Consider the following 23763-nt stretch of genomic DNA (forward strand, 5'->3'; position numbering starts at 1 on the left):
TATGTTTTGCACTTCCCTGAAGCGCGTGAAAAGATTCAAAATAGTGTCTTTTTGAATTTTTTTTTACATTTTTTCTTCTTTTATTGACACTTGGCATTATAATTAAATTAAAAACATTTTTCTCCTTTCATTTACACTTTTTTCAAAAAATAAAAAGACCTCACTCCCTACATATCATCTTTTCATACTTTAGTTTGCAAAACATTCTTCATTTTAGCTCCAACATTGTTTTTCTTTCTTTTTTATAAAAAAAAATATTATTTCTTTCAAATGTGAAGATAAATGAAAATCAACTATGAAGATTCAGATTTGAAAGATTTTTTTTCGTATGATTTATTTCAAATCTCATAAAAATAAGGAACAAATATGAAGAAGAAAAAAGAAGATGAATGATTTTTACGTATAAAAAAAGTTAGCCGATATTTGTTTATCAAAATTTTCGAACAAAGATTTTTACTCAAATTCATATATAAACCCATTAAATTTATCAAAAATGATATTCAAAAAATTGAAAGAATTAATTTTTGAGCTATCAATTTCATTTTATCATCGATGTAGAAATGACTAACCGCCGGTAAAATTTTCTTTCTTCTTCACTCTTAGTATGAATATGTATATATATTTTTTTTTAAAGTTAATCTTCAAGTTATTTGAAAAGAATTAGGTTTTGTGATTTGAGAAAGAATGTGTTTTGGGAAGAAGATGAAAGGGGGTTGGATGGGGTGGGTAGAATAGGTTGACATTTTCATTTTTTTCTTTTTCTTTTTAAAAAAATTAGATATAAAAAGTGTTTGAAATAATTTTAAACAATTTTTTTTTTATAATTTTCGGGGCCCAGTGCCACATGTTATTTTCTAATTAGCCGTTTTGCCACGTCACCGCAAGTGTATCACACACTCTTCAGATATTTTGCTGATTATCAAAAAATGCCTAATAGGAATACTTTTTGAATTGGTAAAAGTGTTCAATAAGTACTAGTCTTAGTTGAGGTGTCTAAGTAAATTATGCGGACAATTTTAAGAGGCCGTTGATGACTGAATCCTTTATGGCAATCATATGTTATTAGCTTAAGTCATTTATAGTCACTTAAAGTTGTCTGCATATTTCATTTAGACACCTTATCTTAGACTTGTCCCAATTGAACACCTTTTTTAGTAAAAAAAAATGTTTATTGAACATATTGTGACAATCAACTAAAAGTAAAGATAGTGTGTCATACACTCGCGACTGACGTCGCATAGTAGCTGATCAAAAAGAGACATGTGACATTGGATCCATAAAAAACAGTTATAAATAAATTAAAAAATAAAATAAACAAAAACTATGTTTTCAATAAAAAAATATAATTAAAAAAAAACTTTCTTTTCCCTTTTCTTTTTCTTCTTCCCATAACACCCCATCCAACCCCCCGACGTCCGTTCCACATTTTCTTTACCAAAAGACACAAAATCGAAGCACATTCCGATAGCCATTTCATTTCGGCTTTTTTCCTATCAATTTGAAATTATATGAGTTTTTTTTTTTACCCACCCACCTACCCCTCTCCTTGAATCTGATTCAATATTGAAAATGGTATTTCTCCCAATCTCACTATTTTCTTAAACATTAATTAAGATTTGTTGATACTTATTTTTCTTCTATATTGTGAGCTCTTTAGGATTTAAATTTTTTAACGATTTCGAAGAAAATAATTTTAGATTCGTCGGAAAAAATGGAGTTCCGTCAAAATTATTTTTGATGCAATTTGATTCTATTTTTGACGATAATAGATTTGGATATTGGTGGTATCGATGGTGGGTGGTAAAAGAAGGGGAAGAAAACGATGACTTGAAAAATAAAAAAGGAAGAAGATGATCGGAGAAAGAATGGAAAGTAGAAGTGTGGATATGATGACAACAAATCTGGTAAAAAATAAGATTGCGTGGAGAAGAAGAACTATTGGACCTCAAGAAAGAATGTGAATTAACTTTAATGGTGGTGATCACTGCAATTGGGATGGCGGAAAGTTGGTAGCAATGGTGGTTGAGTTGAGTCAAAGAAGAAGAGGAGATGTTAATTTATTTATTTTTTAAATTTTATTTTTTTTATGTAAAGATGTCTTCCACGCTCCTCTGGTGTATGTATTACACACATGCTGTCATGTCAGTAAAAAATGTTTAATGCGTACAAATGTATTGTAGTATAGGTGTTCAATGGGTCAAAGGCTGAATTGGAGTAGCTAAATAAAATCTGAAGACAACTTTAAGGGGCCTTGTATGACTTTAGCCTATGTTATTTATCATCGTCAAAATCATACTCAACAACATGTGATGTATAATGTAACTTTGTTAATTATATTTTGGCTTAGTAATTAAACTTGGGAATTAGATCATTAAAATTTGTCTAAATTTAGTTCAAATTAAAATTAAGTCAGTTGAAAATAAGATGGTCATTAATATCTGAATAGACTCGTATTTATCTCATAATTAGAAAATTAATAAATTGATGATACATACACATAGTCCTCTCTAACTCGTTTCTTCACACCTTTTTTTACAACAAAAAACGTCTATTGCTAATGTGTGGCCTATTTGAATACATTGATGTCAAATGTCATATTCTAATAAAAAATATTTTCAACAAAAATAAAAAATAACTCTGATAACTTATAGAATACGAGTCATTCTTTTTATGAATATTTTAACTTTTAACCACATGACAATTCTTTTGTTTTATTTTGGATTGTAAGAAAACTTCACCGATTATCCTATAAAAATAAAAAAAACAATTACAAATTTTATAAATGTTGTACTTTTTAAATTGTAGGTAAACGATGGAAATTGCATAGGGGAGACCTCAACATCATGGGCATGCATATTAAAAGATTTGGTCCTAATTAAATACTTTGATTGTCTTAAATTATTTGTTGTATTTTTATCCTTTTATAAAGTATTAATTAAAAAGAATTTTGATTATTTGATTCAAAAAAACGTCTTAGAATATAATTTTTTAATTTTTATTCTATTTATGTCATTACCCCATAATTAAAGTATTTATAATATTTGCGAACAATTACTAATAAGAGTAAGATGAGATAAATTGTTTAAAACAATTTGAGATAACTATTTTTTAAAAAATACATCATATATTTTGAGACAATAAAAGTAAATATTATGTATTACCAACATAACCTCCTTTTCGTCATAGATAAAAGAGAGAAATAAAAAAGAATTAATATATTAAATTATTTTAAAAATAATTTGAGATAATTATTCTTAAAAATTATGTCATATATTATGAGACAGAAAAAATATATATTACGTATTTGCCAACATAACCTCCCTTTTTGTTATTTTTTTTAATATAAATAGAATAGAATCTAGTACATTCCAAATAAGCAAATGTCATTTTCCACGAAAAAATGCATATGTATTACTTTTGCAATATGAAGTATGAACACGTAATCTTTCATGATAAGTTTAGACAAAATTATTAGTCTATAAAACATGATTTGTGTGATGTGTTTAAGGTTTAGGCAGATAAATGGCATAATCAGTTACTAACACAATTTATTTTGATGCGTCTAATTTAATTCATATAAATATTGGCTTAATATACGATTCAAAATGATCATGAGAATCAATTATAGAATTGAATAATGTAACACACTATGAAAGACAAACATAATCCTAAACATATTTACTTTTGTCTAAAACTTATTTATATATAAAATAAATAGATTTTATTGACAAGAGTCGTCATTTAAAATCCCTCAATAATAAATTAATAGAATACGAAGACTTTATGTTATCAACACTATAATCAATATTATTTACTATTAATTTTTCGATCAACGAAACTCGCAAATAGATTGAATTTAAGAATATTATAATTTGTAACTTATAATAAACGAAAAAAAATAAAATCATGAACTAATTTTTGTCTCTTGGTTTGGTGAACAACTCACAAATTTTTATTGTGTTCTCCTCACCCTTTTAACACATTTTATCTTCACTGCATGTCCCACTAATAATTACTCATCTAAATTATATTATTATATACAAGTTTTTTAGGACCCACTTAATTAAAAATATATTTTTCATTAAAACACGTTTCATTTGTATAGAACACCCCCTTTATGAAATTCCAAGTTGAAAAATGGGAATCCCAATAGGTGTAATTATCTATGTTTGTATATTAATTATAATAGACTGTTGAATGAATTAAAAAACCTTTTATTCAATTACATTGCTCAATGTCTTGATTAGCCATTAAATAATTAAACAAGTTACTCCTATAAGATAAACAAACAAATTAAAATTAGATAAATATTGGGCAAGTTAGACTAACTAATTATTCAATCCATCTTAACTTTAAGTTAATCTTTGAGTGGATTATAAGTTATAAGTACTAACTCATATATTAAAATCTTAACTAAATTTCCTTCGATCTTAATTATTCGCGTATTTTACACTTATAATTATTACCTCGCATTAATTCATACAGAGGCATATGCAAGAGGGGATCATCAGGTTCACGTGAACCATGTTCCCCTCCCAAAATCATATATAGTAATGTTATATTTTTAAATTTTTTGTTAAATATAAATGTGTAAACCCACACTCGAAGTATCATATAATGCGAAGATGATTGAGTGCACCTCTCAGTGAGGTTAGAAATTTGACTTTCATATCTATCTTGTTTTATTTTTCTTTTTAAAATTTAGTAACATCTCTCTAAGTGGTTATTGATAGCATTTTTGACGTTTTAATTAATTAAGCATTTCAATTTTGAAACTATAATTTATAATTTTAATTGTTTTCAATGATAGGAACCTAATTGTCAAATCGATTAGATCTATCTTTTTGTAATATTATACCCATCATTCTGAAATCGTGGATACGCCTCTGAATTCATTGGTCTCTCGTAGGAAGTGGTATTTGCGAGCAATACGTATCAAAGTTATGGAACACTAACAGGAAGAATACTAAATCACTATGTTATTGTATAGTTTATTTTTATTTTTATTATTATTATATTAAATTTTATATATTCAAATGTAAGAGAAATCAAATAAACAGTCTGAATAATTTGGTATTTAAATAATAATATGATGTTTTAATATTCAGATGTATATTTAAATTTTTAATATATCTTTTAATATTTATATAATATGTATTTGAATGCATACATCATTACATCTTAATCATGATTATAAAAACAAATAAAAGACTAACCAGAAGAATATTAAACGTCTAAAACACTACGTTGTTATTATCTTTTTCTTTTTCTCTTTCTTCCATTTATATTATTATTATATTATTATGAGAAGAAAAAACAGAAGAAGAGGAAAACGTCAATATAATTGGCCGGCTTGAATTTAATGAGTTTATTAAACAAACATCCAAGATAACATCTTTATTGATGTGACATTTATGACCACGGATATAAAATGGGTAAATGAGAGCCACATTTTTCTAACATTTTCGAATAACATTTATAATAGCTATAGTAATAGGACTGTTAAAAAAAATAAAATTCGAACCGATCGAATTTAACTGAATCGAATCAATTTATTTACTATTTAAATAAAATTATGGATTTTTATTTGAGTGTACAACCGTTCCGAACATTTGAGATGGTCTTTTTAATTTATGAAAAAACTGAAAAAATTTCCAAAACAAACTGAAAACCTTACATAAAAATATTTTATATATCAACAATATGTTGAATTTAATATATAAATATATTTTAAAATATAAATATAACATAGGTCATAGGCGTCTGATGACTAGACAACATTGAGTCATTGCTTTTTTTTAATTAGCCTTTACTTAATTAGGTTTAAAATTAAAAGATAATGTAATAGATACTCTATCAAACAATACAATAAAACCTATGCAAACACTCTATTAAATGTTTAAAATCAAACAATACGGTAACAAAGTTTAACAGTTTTATCTTCTTGGTGAAGAATTAAAGTGCTTTTTCAAAATATATTTGCGGAAGAAATATTTAACAGTAGTATATTTTGAGGTGATATTTTAAAAGTAAAAAAATTGAAATTAACCGAATGGTACCGATACCGAAGAGAAACAATATAATTGAGATGGTTTTTAAAAATTTAATTTTGGTTATATATTATAAAATACCCAAAAAGTTGAAATGGTTGAATCTTAAAAAAATAACCGACCGAACTGTACCATTGACATCCTAGCTATAGACCGTTACTGTCTCTATTTGGAAACTATTATAGCCCAATAATAGCAAAAATAGAATATTATAAGTTTTATTTAAAACTTATAATCCATCATTTGAAATGACTCAGTTGATTTAAAAAATGAGCGTCGTTCATACAAATGATCTGGAATTAATCTCTCCTTAATATCTTATGAGTCAAGCTTATGGCATAGGACTTTGTCTGGTGCAATTCACATTTTCATGTATGATTTGTAGATTATTTCACAATGGAGGTGCTCAACCATAAGGGCAAAGGTTGCGACAGAAACTATAACGACGACAAGTTATCTTGAGATTTCAAAAAACAACAACTAATAATCCATTATTTTTGTTATATTTCAACTTATCCATTTAATTAAAAATAATAATGACGTCTTCAATGTAATTTCTTAATATAATTTTATTTTATAAATATTTCATTTTACTTTAAAACATTTTTTTTTTTCAAATTTGACAATTTTCACGGCCAAACGATTCTAATTTGGTGCTTTCACAATTGTTCCCCTTCGTCCTTTTTTCCCAACCACAAACAATCAAATTGATTTGTGATGTATGTGTCAAGCTCACACATGCGTCAATACGTAAAATGTAGTGGAGAGAAAAAAAATTTCATTTTTAATTAGATTTTTCGATTTGAATATCTTATAATGAAAAAAATCTTATTAATAAATATTTTTTTCTTAAACAAGCTTTATATCACACTAACTAAATTTTAATATGAATGCTGAGTAAAAAAAAAGCATAATACATAAACACGATCTTCTTAACTTTGCTTCAACGGACAATTATGTTCTCTAACTTTGAGTATGCACAAATAGACACTTAAACTTGTATAAAATTGAACAAATAGACACACGTGTCCTATATGACATAATACACGTAGGATGCCACATAAGACAACAAAATTATCATGTAGGACGAAGGTATCTATTTATTTAATTTTATAAGTAAAAGTTCAAGTATCTACACCCAAAGTTAAAGGTCATAATTGTCAACTAACACTAAGTTAAGAGTCATGTTTATGTATTATGTCAAAAAATACGACGAAATTGAGTGACCTTAGTATTGACACGTCCAAAAGGTGGTGGGTAGTAGAAAGGCACCACACATCCCCTTTTCAACAACACTATATTTAAAGTACAACACGCTATTATTAAGTCCATATTCTTTTACAACTTTTAACCAACTAATTGCAACACTTTATTAAAGTCTAAAATAATTAATAAAAGGAGTTGAACTTTAATTCATATTACATTTTAATTGTATAAATTTAAAATGTAATCAATATTCACATCATTAATAAATTAGTCGATAGTTCATCCATTAAAAAAAAAAAAAGGATCGAAATGAATTAAATAATGAATCATAATTCAATCTGAATTAAATTTTTTTGATTGATAAAAATAAATTGAATTCATGACTTGTCCTAATATGAACGAAGTGGACAAATCATACTTTTATACTCAAAAAAATAATATAAAAAAAATCTCATTTCTCTCTCATGTTTGTCAACTTCATCAAAAAAAAAATTGAAAATGATATATATGGCTAAAATCATTGCAAATTTTAGAGCTACAATAATTGATGCGTGTATATAACAAGATAGTACTAGAAATTTGCTAAATTCCCAAAATACGTAGAAAACTTATTTACTTTATTGGGGCAATTATTGGATGAAATCAAACATGGTATAATATAATTAAATAGGAAAATTTCTTAAATATCATTATTTGTGAAAAATAACGAGATTTTTCTTGATTACAAAAGGTGATAGCATTTTAGTTTTAAAACATAACTAAATATACAATGTTTATACATATAAATAATAATGAAATACATTATATTTGTGCACATAATAATAGTGAAATATATTATATGCGTGTATAATATTTTTATCAAACTATATGTATGCAGATAATAAATCACCAAACTATCACTATAAAGAAGAACTAGTGAATTGAATTAACTCAACCACATATTTAAAAAAAAATATAATCCGTCTTGTTTATAGTTATCACACGATAGAAAATAAATGAAGATCCTTACTGAAATAGAAGATATTACACTACTATTTATTTTTGTTGTTGATATTGATATCATTTCCAAAAAATTGTTATGAGAATATTCATGAAGTATCTATTGGTGAAAAATCCAATACAAATTTCTTCTACTAAAGAAAACAAAAACAAAGTATATAATTAATTAGCTTGTCATTTGTCAACTACACCCCAACTTCCAAGCTCAATTCCAACTTCTAACATATATAAAATATTATTATTTCCATTTATCAAAATTTATGCGATATAGTTGAAATTTTGAAATTTAAATTTTATAATTTTGATCGTAAAATTAATAATTTTTAATATATATATATAAAGAAATTTTGATTAAATAATAATTTAGTTGATTCTCGAAGTTTTAATTGTGCCTCATAAATTAGGACGGAGGGAATATAACTATTTCTACTTTTTATATATATATAAAAACTCTCCTCCTTTTTCATTGTTCTTTTTTGTTTTTCCCCTTTTTCGATTTAAAATCATTCCAAACAGAGCCTTAACAGGGCCCAAGATAGCTTCTAGTCAAAATCTCACACACAATAAACCCACCACCACAGCGGTAGCAGTAGCATACCGGAATCTCCTCCTTCCTCCTCCGTCTGCTCCGCCGTCTTTTCCTGTTCAGCCGCCGTCCTCCTCCTTCGCTCCAAAACCGTACTGCTAACACCGTGTTTTGACTGTTTGTTTGGTTGTTTGTGTTTCAAAATCTCAACCACCAAACAGTCAACAACTACTTATCTACTTATATACAACTACTTTTTTCTGTGTGTATCAGAGAGGTATAGGAAATGGAGTCGAGTTCGGAGTTGCTGAGATCGATTGAATCGGCATTGGGAGTATCGTTGGGGAGCGATACGGTGTTGGTGCTACTTACGACGTCGTTCGCGGTCATCGTTGGGTTAGTAGTGTTCTTCTTGAAGAGATCAAGTGATCGGAGTAAAGAAGTGAAGCCTGTGGTGTTCCCCAAGTCCTTACATGTGGAGCCGGAGGAGGAGACTGAGCTAGAACCTGGAAAAGTTAAGGTCACCGTGTTTTTTGGTACTCAAACTGGTACTGCTGAGGGTTTTGCCAAGGTATATATGGTGATCTTTGCCTTTGTTCTGCTTTCCATTTAACCTCTGTTGTAGTTAATTAGGAAATTTTAGAAGATATATAGTTATGCTTAATTCAATCCACTATCACATATGAGTAATGAGCTAGATCCACTATAAGCTGCTCTGTGGTGGTGTGCTGGTAACAGGTGAAACAGAGGAGAGAGCCGAAGTTGGTCCGGACAACATAATTATTTGAAGGAATACTCACAGAAGAACTGTTATTTAATATCAAACCTAGATCCACATACTGATTGGGCCATTCTATTGATTCTTTGATGTTTATATGTATAGTGGTTCTTGTTTTTTTAACTTGAGAATGAAGGGAGTGGATCATGTAGAAAATCATTCACATTCATAATTTTCTTAATGAATTTCAATAGATCAGGAGGTCTAGAATGAGGTTCAATCCGTTCATGTAGAGTAGTCCCGAGTTCTTCTCCAGGGTTGACTTATCCGTAGATCTATTTTATCCTTAATCACACGAACATCCTGGGAATGCCCGTGTTTTATGTAATCTCAGTATTTCTGTTGCATTTTGCCTTTTACTGCTATTTTCCGATCATGGAGTAATGACTACGGAAATTCTGGTGGTTACTGAGTCTACTGATCAAATTTTCTGTTCTTCTTCCCTTTTTTGTTATTGATCTCATTCAATGGAAATCTTGAGTATATGAAGGGAAATAAATAATGATGGGATCAAGTTGGTGCTCTAGAATATATAATTCAGTTGAACTTCTTGCTAGTGCCGGTTCATATTGCATTTTAGCTTGCTTTCAGGTTTGTTATTCCAATACATATTGGTGGTTTCATGAGCATGCATGTTGTTGCATTCAATTCAGTTACGGTTTATTAATGAGCAAACTGCTGCCGCTTAAGTTTGAATTCTCATCATTAATGCATTATGCATAATCAAGGCACATTGCATAACCAAGATAAATTTACGTAATTAGTTCTGTGATTGGCAGTGTCTACCTCAGCGTGGTCTCCCTAAAATCTCTGGCTTTTCTGCATGATGAATATAGCTGGCTATTCAGCTAGGCTTTCTAAAAATCTCATATTTTCTGCATGCTTACATCAGTCTAAAGACTGGTGGTTTGCGTGGTCTTGCTTTATTCATATTGCTTTGTAAATTTGAATTCTAATCCAACTTAAAAGTCCATTTTCATTCTTCCTGTTATCCGGGGTAGAGTGTATACGTACGATTTATTGCTGCCGTGATGATGCGATTGCGTGTTAATTTGATCCAACACCCGGACGCTCAAATCTATCCTCGGGTTCAATCAGAAAGTGATTTTCCTCTCCAAAACTATGGCACAGAGCATAAGCAGCATAACATTGTGTAACGGAGGTGTGACACTGACATGTGTCTACTTCAGTTAGGCTTTCCAAAAATCTCATCTTTCCTGCATGCTCTCATTAGTCTAAAGACTGGTAGTCTGCATTTTCTTGATTGTTAATTTAGTATCATGTTTCCTGCCAGGCTTTATCAGAGGAGATAAAAGCAAGATATGAGAAGGCAGTTGTGAAAGTTGTGGACATGGTAAGTTGCATAGACTGATTTATCCTGAATTCCTTGCTTTGAATCTTCTTCTCTGATAACACAACTTTCATCTAGGATGATTATGCTGCTGATGATGATATTTACGAGGAGAAACTGAAGAAAGAAACAGTTGCATTTTTCATGGTCGCAACGTAAGAGATATGTTCATTTGGAGTCTGTTAAGTTTGGTTTTTTATGTGCTTTAACTTAAGCATATAGTTTTCGCATAGCTTACATTTTTACACCTGATACTTTAGCTACGGGGATGGAGAGCCAACTGATAATGCTGCAAGGTTTTACAAGTGGTTCACTGAGGTAGAAAAAATAGTTATGAGCGTCATTGTTCTTTAAGTATGTTCAGAGCAATTTCTTATCTTTGTGTGGAACATTATACCTGTGTTCCGTATTTAGGGACAAGAACGGGGTGCATGGCTGCAGAACCTTAGCTATGGCGTTTTTGCCCTGGGTAATCGCCAATATGAACACTTTAACAAGGTATTTGCTGGGTATCATTATTGTATTTTCCAGATTCCTGTTTTGTTATCTGATAAAGATCTTTTGGAACAGATTGGGAAGGTGATAGATGAACAATTGAGTGAACAAGGTGAGTATATGTTGTTTTTTACTATGGCATATGATCTACTGTTCGTGTTTCTACATCAGATGCTAAATATTGAGCTGCTTGAAAGTTGTTGGATGATATTGCCAAATAAATTATGCCTCCACATTGGCCCAACTAAACTGCATTGTATAATAGTGATTGTTTGTGAGTCTATTCATTTTCCAACTACCAAGTATTAGTAATTGAAAATGATTGCTGGTGTTTCTTGGAGCATCTACCATTTATTTCTTGCTTTTGGGGTTATGTAGTCTTGATATGCTTCAATCTTATGCTTTAAGTGAAGGATGAAGGTGAGCAGAGACACCTTTCAGTTATAGCCAAGATATTTTGTTCCCAGAGGCCCCTGTTAAACATTTATAATCAGCCGATGCACAATCCAATTTCTTGCTATTTGTTGTCGTGTGATAATCAATTAAATGACAAGTGTATACCATAGTTGGACTCACTCTTCAGCATCACAGGTGCAAAACGTCTTGTGCCTGTAGGCCTTGGTGATGATGATCAGTGCATTGAAGATGATTTTGCTGCCTGGTAATTTGTCCACTCCTTTTTTTGTTCTATTTGTGAATGTTTTTGGAACCATTCTTTATGCATCTCTGAGATGATATAATGGGATAAGTGGTCAATGGTTTATTTTGGTTATTTACCGTGGTTTGTTTACTTAGGCGAGAACAGCTGTGGCCAGAATTGGATCAAATTCTTAGAGACGAGGATGATGCAAATTCTGCTGCCACTCCATATACAGCTGCAATTCCTGAATATCGTTTGGTTATCCATGATACCACTATGAGTCTTGAGGATAAGCATGCAGGCATGGCTAATGGTAATACCACATATGATATCCACCATCCATGCAAGTAAGTGTGTGAATGACCATCTATTTTCTGTTTCAACTCTTTGGCTGGTTACAGATAGTTCTCCCTTTTTGAACCTGCAGAGTCAATGTGGCTGTTCAGAGAGAGCTTCACACACCCGAGTCTGATCGCTCATGTATACACTTGGAGTTTGATATATCTGGCACTGGGATTTCGTAAGTTTGTACATTTCTTATGTCTGATTGATGATACTGTGTTACCAAAATATTATAGAAGGTCGAAAGTAGGTAGAGCAGTTGATGATCTTTCTGTCACGTGTTCCATTCTATTTGTAGTGTTCTATCTTATTACCATAACATATTCATTCTGAAGATGTTACAATAGGGAAAATTCATACTTTGATATTCTTTGCGTCGTGTGGGAAACTTTTTCGCTGCATGTTGGGACATGCTTTAATCGTAATGGAGAAAAGTCTAAGCGGTAGTCTGATGGCTCCTTCTCCTTTAATGGCTTGCTATAACAATTAGATCTATCTCTATATATTATGAATGGTTTTGTAATAAAATTTTGTCTTCTGTTAGTGAAGACAAGTTTTTGCATGGTTAGAGTTCAACTATTTTGTTGTGTGCTAAGTTTTCTTATCCAGGAATGGTTGTGCTAATCCGTCTCCTAATATTTCATTTGTCCTGAACTTTGTGAGCTATTGTATCTGTGCTTCTTTCATCGCATACCTGTGTTCATGATGCCATGATGATTGTGTACGAAGAAGCTTTGTCGTGTAATGCATCACTTTCTTCCAATTCTCAGCTATGAAACAGGAGATCATGTTGGTGTTTATGCTGAAAATTCTGAAGATACTGTTGAGGAAGCCGCGAGATTGCTGGGGCAATCATTAGACTTGATATTCTCTATCCATACCGACAAGGAGGATGGTACAGCTGGAGGAGGCTCGCTACCCCCACCTTTTCCTGGTCCCTGCACTCTGCGTGCTGCACTTGCTCGTTATGCAGATCTTCTGAATCCACCGCGGAAGGTGTGTCTTCATTGTAGAATACATTTTACTTCTTTTAACAGTTAATGTTGTCATCGCTTTACTGGAGATTCTGATGATGTGTTTTCAGGCTACTTTGGTTGCATTGGCTACCCATGCAGCTGAACCTAGTGAAGCAGAAAAGCTCAAGTTCTTGGCATCTCCACAGGGCAAGGTGAAATAATTTTGATTATGCTGTCTTTCAATTGTTGTCTAGTGACTCACCATTGACAGAAAGTAGAAACCCAAGAGGTTAAATCGTATCCTAATATGCCCTTTGACTTTGGTTTCATTCAGGATGAGTATTCTCAATGGATTGTTGCAAGTCAAAGAAGTCTTATTGAAGTAATGTCTGAGTTCCCATCGGCGAAGCCTCCCCTTGGTGTATTTTTTGCAGCAGTTGCCCCTCGTTTACAGCCTCGCTACTATTCAATCTCATCATCTCCTCGGTGTGTAATCTCATCTCAATACTGTGGCAGATGGAGTTTAACACATCCCCAAAATACCAAGTGCAGTATGCTTAGCCTCAACTTTGGTGAATTAAATTGATGGAACCCTTTTTTGTCATCTGTAGATTTGCACCCGCTAGAGTCCATGTAACCTGTGCGCTAGTCTATGGTCCAACTCCCACTGGCCGAATTCATAAAGGAGTGTGTTCGACTTGGATGAAGGTAATCAAAGAATCTTACACATGCGTTGTCAATATTCAAGTTCTTATTAAGTTTCCTTGCACTTCTAATTAGTTTTCCTCGTTATACCAAAGCAAATAGATTTTGTACTAACATCTTGAGCTCATTCAATAATTAACAGAATGCAGTACCTTCGGAGAAAAGTCACAATTGCAGCTCTGCTCCCATTTTCATTAGGCCATCTAATTTCAAATTACCAGCCGACCCTTCAATTCCAATTGTCATGGTGGGGCCTGGGACTGGTTTGGCACCATTCAGGGGATTCCTGCAGGTGCGACAGTTGCTTTTTGTTTTTCAAAAAATTAATATTACTTGTTCTGGTGCAAGTGCTATAAGACAGATAGGATTTTTCAGGAAAGAGCCGCATTGAAGGAAGATGGCGCTCAACTTGGTCCTGCTTTATTGTTTTTCGGTTGTAGGAATCGTAGAATGGTAGGTCATGACGGATCCATTACGAATTTGTATATTGAGATGTCTGATAAGTTATACTATCTGGTAGATTATCCTTACTTGATATTTGGTTTTAGGACTTTATTTATGAGGAGGAGCTTCAGAGTTTTGTGGATCAAGGTGTAATATCAGAGCTGATTATTGCTTTTTCAAGGGAAGGGCCACAGAAAGAGTATGTTCAACATAAAATGATGGAAAAGGTAAGTGTGCTGATGAGATAAGACTTGCGTCCAATTGTTGTAAAGCTAAGTGATTCTAATGCAACTTATGATGTATGTGCAGGCCTCCCATGTTTGGAGTTTAATCTCCCAGGAGGGATATCTATATGTATGTGGGGATGCTAAAGGGATGGCCAGAGACGTACATCGTACACTCCATACCATAGTCCAGGAGCAGGTATGTGCTACTTATACTTATCCCAAAAGAAAAAAAAGGATAGTGGATGATTTGGTTTCTGATTGTGCTGTATTTAAATTATTGACCTGATAGGCAGAACTTGTACTTGTATTATTTTTTGTTACATCTGATTTGGTTAATTGTGTTTAAATCAAAATCCAGGAGAATGTGGACTCATCCAAAGCAGAGGCTGTTGTAAAGAAACTCCAAATGGATGGAAGATATCTCAGGGATGTGTGGTAATCATCGAGGATTTGGTCCGTTTGTTTTACTCGTAACAAGCTTGCAAGGTCCTCTCAGTTGCTTTGAGTTCCATATCCAGAAAAGATTACCATCAATAGCGAAGGTCTGGATTCACTGCAAAATACAAGTTTTGTCCACTAGGTTGGTTATTGCTCTTCCATTGGAGCAGATATAAATCACCTATAAAATTCTGATTAAATTTTTTATAATAAGAGATTCAGTATTGATACAAAAACTTCTATATGTAGTTGGTCACAAACAAATCCCGAATCATGTTGTAAACTGTACCAAAAGGCTTTTGTAAGAATAGCTGTACAAATGAAGGGAGGGTAGAATAAGTGTGTTGCTACACATTTATGTTGCTGTACTTTTTAATTAACGCATTCAGATATTGCAATATTCTTGTGCTCTTCATCTTTAGTGTTCAGGTTATTCGTAGTTTGTTTTACCACAAGAAATCTGAATTGAAGATAATCCATTCATATTCCAATTGGGACTCTGTTTTACTTACAGAGCTACTATTACATGTTTTGAGATTTTGAGGTTGTCAAAAGACGTGGAAAAACTCCAATAATCGTGTTTTTATAAGAATGGTCTTGGAAATGAGCAAGCTTGAATTTTGAACTCCGTTTGTCCTATGAGCAAGAAAAAACTTTGAAGTTGATAAGTTTTGCCTCACTTTGACTTTTGAATTTGAAAGCTCACTCATGGACAAGCGGAGTTCAAGATTATTGGAGGCAATATTCTGAGTTTTTGAGTAGTATCAAGCGTGACAATCTAAATTGGTATTACTATAAATGATTTCTTAGCACGGCAAAATGCTTTTCAGTGAAATCATACAAATGACGACAATTCTAGAAAAAAACGCCTTGATGGTTTGCCTTGGTTACCTAGTACTATTGGCAACAGATACTTGACATAAAGGTCGATATACGAGCAAACTGATCCAAACAATATCGTTAAACGTAAAAAAAAAGTAGTAGTAGTCCAAATTGATATCTACTATAAAAAAAAAGGCAAAATCTTTTATCATAAGAGACCAACTTGTGAGTCTGTCGTTTGTTACTGCAAAATATAGTACTTGGACGATTCCAACGGAGATAATGGTTTTCAGCAACTTAAGATCGTCCAAACCAAAATATCTTTGAAAACAAAGATCAGTTAGTTTGGTTCAATTTGGTTTTTCTTCAAATTTTTATCATCTTTTTTTTTTAAATAAATAAATTATGATTGGTGTTCGGGTTAGCTTTCGTGCACTTCCACCAATAACATATATCAGATAATTCTGTCTATCAAAGTTAAGAACTTGGGATAAATGAAAATAAATTTCACGCATATTTGTCACCTCCCACCAATAACATGTACCAACTGTGTCACCTCCTACCAATAGCATGTACTTAAGAAACTCTGTTTAGCAAGGTAAGGACGGATAGAAGAATCTGTCCACCAATTAAATTATGAGCTATTTTTCTGATCTCATTTTGATTCAAATTACTCTCTGGACGAATTGATTTATGACCCTTCTCTAAACTTGTTTAATTTACCCCTTTAATTTAAAAAAAAAAACCCAGTTTTTTTTTTATTCGTCGCTGCTGCTTCGTGAGAATATCCACCATCTTTGGCCGCTCACTATTCCTTTCAGACGACACCATTTTTGAACTTCAAAAAGAACAAAACTTGAAACTCAGATTGAGTTGGGTCATTTAGAAAACTCACCAAGAATCTGACATAATTGAAGCTACATCTATCGACCCAAAATCCCTCTTAACTGGAATTCCAAATAGTAAGCATTTTCTTGGTCTATTTTCCTGTTATTTGGTATAACTTTCAGTATGCTGTTTGTTTTTACACACCATTTTGCTCATTCCTGGTCAAAGTTAACTCTTTTGTGTATTAAAGATCCTAACTTTAGTAAAATTAGTTGCTTGAACACTTCATATGTATACCCTTTTAGGTATAGTTCTAGAAATTTGTATTCTTGGACTCAAATGTACTGCCCATCAAATTCTAGACTACTTTTCTCTCACACCCAATTTGGTATTTTAGCTTCAAAACCATCCCTATATGTGTTTCTGCATCAATTGTTGCCTGTTAGTTTCTATTCTTCAAGTGCACCTGGATGGCTAAGAGGACCTCCATCAAGATCTTTAAGGAAAAGGATGAATAGAAGAGCAAGAATTGCAGCAATGCCTGTTCTTGATGAATCCCAGTTTCAAAATGCTGTGTCTCAGCTTCCACCTAGATTTACCCCTGAAGAACTGAGGGATGTCATGGTTTCGCAAAGAGATCCTTTAGTGTGTTTGGAGTTGTTCAATTGGGCGTCGAAACAGCACAGGTTCAGGCATAATGTTTCGACCTATCATGTTGCAGTACAAAGGCTTGGTGAAGCGAATATGTATAAAGAAATGGATGATATTGTTAATCAAGTGCTTGCCATTCCATCGATTGGAACTGAGGAACTTTTCAATTCGATGATTTATTATTTCACCGAAGCTAGGAAGTTGACCAGAGCTGTGATGATATATAAGCATATGTTAAACATTAGGAAATTTGATTGTAGGCCGTCGATTAAAACTTATAATATTCTTTTCACGGCGCTTCTTAGTAGGAGGAATAATTCATATATAAATCACATGTACATGGACGCTATAAGGTCTCTGTTCAAGCAAATGGTTGATAATGGGATTGAGCCAGATATCATTTCCTTGAATACTTTGATAAAAGGATATGTGCTTTCACTTCATGTAAATGATGCCCTTAGGATATTTCACCAAATGGGTGTGGTTTACCAGTGCGAGCCTAACTCATTTTCATATGATTATCTGATCCACGGGTTATGTGCACAAGGAAGAACAAAGAACGCTAAGGAAATTTATGATAAGATGAAATGCAAAAGATTGATACCTAGTACTAAATCATACAACTCGCTAGTGAACTCTTTGTCTCTTGGAGGAGAGGTTGATGAGGCTGTGAAATTCTTGTGGGAGATGAATGAAAACCGAAGAACAATTGACTTCATCACCTTCAGAACAGTTATTGATGAAGTCTGCCGGCAAAAGAGTATGCAAGACGCCATTGACTTGTTGAAGGAGTTGCAGGATAAGGGCCTTGTCGATAGTGTTACCCATGGCAAACTTCTGTGTGAACTTGAAGATGACATTGATAATCTAAATGTCAGAAATCGTTGAAGGTATTGCTTTACATTCCTTGATTACTTACTTTTGGTGTATCTATTTGTTGCTTTTCGTGGTGGATTCACAATGAGTGCTTTACTTTCCTTGTCTGTTCCTTATGCTACTAGAATTACTGATGGTACTTATTTCAAAAGACTTTTCAGTTGCCTTCCTTGATTACTTACTTTAGTTCATGTAGACATTTTTTTTTCCTGATCAAGCAAATATTTTATTCATATGATTCCAGCACCAAGAAAGTGCTGAATAGTACAACTGTCAAAATGTTGCAATGAAGCTCAATTTTGTGGCGAGTCTATAAATCCACCATTTTCCCTTCATCGTACATCTCAACAAAATTACACCATGTAGCCAAGTTACTTAAACATTTAAACTTCAACATCTTGATGGATTTGCTTTCAAAACACCTCAAACTCCTTTCTCTCCAGAAAGTCCAAAATACACAACCAGGGATGGTCCTCCATGTATGTTTCAGCTTTGTGTTTCCTTTGAAGAACTTCAGCATTACATCAGTTTCAGTAGAGAAGTTACAAAACTGGTAGTATCTTTCTGTTAGATTGGATACTGTTGCTGCGTTGCATGAGCAAAATTGACTTGGTGAAAAGAACACAACTAAAACTGCAAACTTCAACTAAGGGAAGTTTCTGTAAGTTGAAACATGAAGGTCTGGCCCTACAATTATTCAAGCACCTCTAGGGTCTAAAGATAACTGTTCTAGAATTTATTAAGCTAAAAAAATTCAGTAATTGTTGTCCTGGGAGTTAGGAGGGAGGGAATAAATTCACATACCTAAATTCTGTTCTAACCAAGCACAGCAAATATTATGCTGAGAATTTTCTGATGCTGCAGCTAAGCTAGGAAAATAATCCGACATGGTGGCTTTGGGGGAAAACAGTTTCTATTGACAAGAGCTGAACCTATGGAGTGCTTGGGTTGATACATTGGCAGGTACCTTGTCTAATATTTGCTCGGAAGCTACTGTGCTTCCACTTTTTTCCCTTTTCATCTCCGTGATAACATGCCTGTAGATGAACTATTAAAATCATTTGAAATTTCCTTTTCATGTCCTAGAAAAAGCGGTGAGCTGGTATTATCGGTCTCTCTCCCTGGTCCTCTCTGTCTCGTTTTGTGTATAGTGTTAAAGTTCAATGACATCTGCTTATGGAGGAGGCAAATGTTCTTGAGGAAGTTTTCCTGAATGAGGACTTTGATGAAATTGTCAATCATAGGGAAAAAGCTGAACTTGAAAAGCATTTATTTTAAGTTGGTGAAATCCATGTAGAGTTATATCTACATTCCCCAACTTGATCACACCCCATTAACTCTGTCACTCCCTCTCGAAACGAAGTCCAATGGTTAGACAATATCTGATGAGAGAATTACCAACTCATGATTTGGTGAATAGTTAACTGGATAATTTAGAGTCGATTTCCTCAAGTTAAAAGGGAAAAATATATGTTTAAAGTCTGGATAACCAATTCTTCAGTGCTTTTTAGTTTCTTTTTAACTGGTAAGTTAAATTTTGGAATGGATTGGGTGGGAAGAGGCATGTAAGACGCAAGCGCACTATAGCATGGAAGGGGAATCATATTTAAGTGACAGTACTAGTGCTTGGAACCAGATCATGTATGATTACTGTAGGATTAGGATCTGCGCACAGTATGTGTCTTTTTAGGAGCGAATGAACCCAAATGTCTACGTATGAACTTTCCAAATGTCCAAACTCTAAAAGATGATAATTTCGAAGGAAAAACTGTAGTTAATTATATTTTTATTCTTTGACGTTTGGGTTAAATTGACCCTGGATCTTGTAAATGTAGTGCATACATACTTATTAAGCATTTTGCTGGTAATAGTTCCCAAATTGCTGTGTGAATGCAATAATGTAATTCCGTAAAGGAATGACTTAAAAAAATAAAACCACGTTGCACCAAAACAGGACCATTTTTTTATAGTGCATGTGTGATACATCTTGTTGAATTTCTCTTAGATGCAAAGTTTACCTAAAGAAAATACGAGTCTTTACATAATAGATATTTTAAGTATAAAGGAATTATTGTGCACCAAAGGGAATTCCATGTGCATACTAATAGCTTTTTTCGTCTACATGGACGTGGCTGCTTCGCCGCACAAATTTTCTTTGCATGACATCAAAAGACCAAGGCTGTTGCTGCCATTAGCTAAAAACGTTATAAGACAGTAACCTTATGGATAATTGAGCCACCCCTTTACCCTGCTATATCTTACCATGCAGCTAAAAATAGTGCATCGATGGCAACTAGTGCTAATTCACAATCGTTATGCAAGTATTAGCACAGACTTGAAGTAGTGTCTTAGATTCAAGCACTTTATATCAATATTCTGCATTTCTCATCTTTTTTGTTTATTTTGTTTCTGTTCTTTTCTCTGTGATGTTAATTGGACAAACAATCTTGAACTGTTTTAAGATGGAAACAGAACTTCACTCTTATATGGAAATCATAGAATGAGAAAACCACCTTTAAATATGTTGGAGCTATTATGAATTCCTTTTCTTTCGATTTCTGAAAAACGAGAAGAGCATGATGAATGTTTTCATAAGGATGGTTTAGGTATTGTTAAGCTCTATATAGTCGTGACATTTTTTTATGGCATAACACATAGATAGACACCTTAACTTGGCCTCAACTAACAACTAAACATCCCAACTTTGAAAGTGCACATCTAGACACCTTAACTTGGTTTAAGGTGGCCTTGTAAACACTCAACTTTGAGGATGCACATCCTTAGAAGTGTCTAGATGTGCATTTTCAAAGTTAGGGTGTTTGCGAGACACACGTGTGTCAAGTTGAAGTGTCCAGATGGTGACAAATGACAATGAAAATTGGGGGTGTTCAACTGCCAGTGGAGGCCAAGTTAAAGTCTGTGTTATGCCTTCGTTTACTGATATTAAATCCTTTGTGGTGCTGCCTCCCCTGCCTATTCCTTTTTCCATCAATAAACAAACATTTCACCGGGCACATGCTATGCCCCACCACCACAGTACCAATAACTCTGTCCACCAAAGCATAGGCTGATGGTCGAACGTATTTCTTCTAGGATGTAAATGATGAAGTCATAGTGATAGTATCGTTAAATTGTGATCTCTTAATATCTCATATGCTCTCTTTTTACTTTTTTTAGGCTGCATGAAGTCTAGTTTATCAAGGGTGGCTAACAAGAATTTGTTTTTCATGGAGAAATGAGAGAGCTGCCGGAACACAGAAAATTTTCTTCATGAAAGATGTATTTGCATCTCATATGGAATGAGGAGCAAGAGTCAAGAGACTAGATTAAAAAGGGGTCCTTCGGAAGCAAGGAGGCTCACCAACAACTCTGAAGCTCAACTGGGTCAACGATGCGTCACTTCAAAATATTTCTTCTTATGAAATAGCAGCCGGGTGCATTAAACTACCGCTAGTGTGGGAAGACCAATAAAGATGCCTTGATTTGAACTCGTGAGTCGTGACAGCTAGAACACGAGACGAGGCGCTTGACCAAATGAACTGCGCAACTCTTCTTATGAGCTAGATTGTGTAGTTGTTTTTCTTCTATGAAAGGCCCATTTGGTCATGCGATATAAAATCATGAGATGGAGTTAAAGTTTTGTTTGGACATGCGATATGGAGTTTTTGTGTCGTATATTTTCTCATAAACATAAAAGTCTCATATGTTGTAAAACTTTAAAATAGTCCCAATTATTTATTCAATCTTATCAAATAAACAAAAAATTATAAAACCGCATAATAAATTATTACAAAACTATTGTGGTCAGTCTTGTTCACTCAATATAGATGAAAAAATATTTTTTTATTAAAGGGAAAATGCATAAGTACCCCCTAACCTATGCCCGAAATCTCAAAGACACACTTATAATATACTAAGGTCCTATTACCCCCCGAACTTATTTTATAAATAATTTTCTACCCCTTTTCGGCCTACGTGGCACTATCAACCAGATAGCTTGAAAAAATTATTTATAAAATAAGTTCGGGGGGAGGGGGTGGGTAATATGACCTTAATATAGTATAAGTGTGTCTCTGGGATTTCGGGCATAGGTTGGGGGTACTTATGCATTTTCCCTTTATTAAACATTAAAGTAGTAGTAATAAATTTGATAAAAAAATAATGAATTCAAATGATAAAGTAGCAATTGATTTAATGTAATAATAAATTTTATGTTGGTGAGAATGATAAATTTTAAAAAGTAATGATATAAATTGCATGTCCAAACGCTGATTTCATTTCACGATTTCATATCGTGATATGATATCGCATTACCAAACGCCTTCTAAAACTATATAGCTAACTTATTAGCTTTGCTTGTAAAGTACACTTCCTTTTATGGAAAATGACTTTCGTCATATCAAGTACATCCTTAAAGTTTGAACTTTTCCTCCCTTTATTTCTTATTTTTTTCGTTTTAATCTATGTGATATTACTTGATTTGATATGAACTTTTTTTTTAAAAAAAAATGATAACTTTTAAAAGTTGTAATCTAAAATAAATTATAGACACTTGTGTGACTATAAATCATTCATTAACGATAAAAACAAATATTTGAAATTAAATTATTTAAAATTATAAAAATATAATGTTTTTTCATGACAGATTAAAAAGAAAAAATATCACTTAAAATGAGATTTTGAAAGAGCTCCTCGAAGAACACGACACAATGATATTGTAAGTTGTATTCGGGGAAATTATTATTTATTGTTGGCCTCTATCATAGAATTAATCGGGGACTTGAGAGACGATAATTTATTCTGCGACGAATGCTAGGAGTTCGAGTCTGCTTATCTCTAACAGCTAACTTCTCTATTAAAAGACACTGCTTAAAAATAAAAATGTATACAAAAATTTAGTTTTTTATGTTAAGAAATTTGCAGACGAAATAAAAAGACTGAAAATATTTTTTGTTGTTTTCTTGTTGTTGTAACGTCAGTATTATTCTGGCTAAACGAAATTAAAAGACTAGAAAAACGTATTCTTAATATTTTCTTATTATTTTAGCTTCAATATAATTCTTGTTATCCTCTCTCTTCTTAAACGTGTAACTCGTGATTCCTACTTTCTCCCCAATAATCAATAATGTTCTTTAGCGTGAGAAACATTTTAGAAAATCTTACTTAATCTCTTTCACTGATAGATGAATATGAAATATAATGAATTCAAGGACAAAGTCATCGATATACTATGGGAGTAGCCCTCAGAGGGACTTCCCAAATGGTTGTATGCCTGTATCAAGGAATTCTATTATACTCCGTGTAACTATAATTATTGATCCTACAAAGTTTATTCAAATGTTCAAGTCAAATTGTAATGGTTATTGATCCTGCAGAGTCTATCCAAAGGTTAAGTCACATTGTAAGAGGGTGTTTGGATTGATTTAAAA

General features: G+C 32.6%; 3 protein-coding genes across 3 annotated transcripts in view; all 3 read left to right on the forward strand.

The window, feature by feature from the left end:
• The window catches only part of LOC125854853 (receptor like protein 21-like), a 134203-nt gene that overhangs the window by 45292 nt on the left and 65148 nt on the right, over positions 1 to 23763 (forward strand).
• LOC125854852 (NADPH--cytochrome P450 reductase) lies at positions 8724 to 15557 on the forward strand. Its single transcript, XM_049534436.1, has 18 exons — positions 8724 to 9352; positions 10854 to 10913; positions 10989 to 11065; positions 11171 to 11228; positions 11325 to 11408; positions 11481 to 11517; positions 11997 to 12066; positions 12201 to 12392; positions 12473 to 12565; positions 13158 to 13383; positions 13472 to 13555; positions 13678 to 13829; positions 13955 to 14051; positions 14191 to 14340; positions 14424 to 14501; positions 14597 to 14719; positions 14802 to 14915; positions 15078 to 15557. The coding sequence occupies exons 1-18, from the start codon at positions 9068 to 9070 to the stop codon at positions 15156 to 15158; spliced, it is 2061 nt and encodes a 686-aa protein (XP_049390393.1). The 5' UTR covers positions 8724 to 9067; the 3' UTR covers positions 15159 to 15557.
• Positions 16765 to 22103, forward strand: LOC125854862 (pentatricopeptide repeat-containing protein At2g27800, mitochondrial-like). Its single transcript, XM_049534448.1, has 3 exons — positions 16765 to 18348; positions 19199 to 19297; positions 21512 to 22103. Exon 1 carries the CDS (start codon positions 16991 to 16993, stop codon positions 18344 to 18346), a length of 1356 nt encoding a protein of 451 aa, XP_049390405.1. The 5' UTR covers positions 16765 to 16990; the 3' UTR covers positions 18347 to 18348; positions 19199 to 19297; positions 21512 to 22103.

Source organism: Solanum stenotomum, chromosome 2, assembly GCF_019186545.1.
Source record: "Solanum stenotomum isolate F172 chromosome 2, ASM1918654v1, whole genome shotgun sequence".
In the NCBI taxonomy this organism is placed as follows: Eukaryota; Viridiplantae; Streptophyta; class Magnoliopsida; order Solanales; family Solanaceae; genus Solanum; species Solanum stenotomum.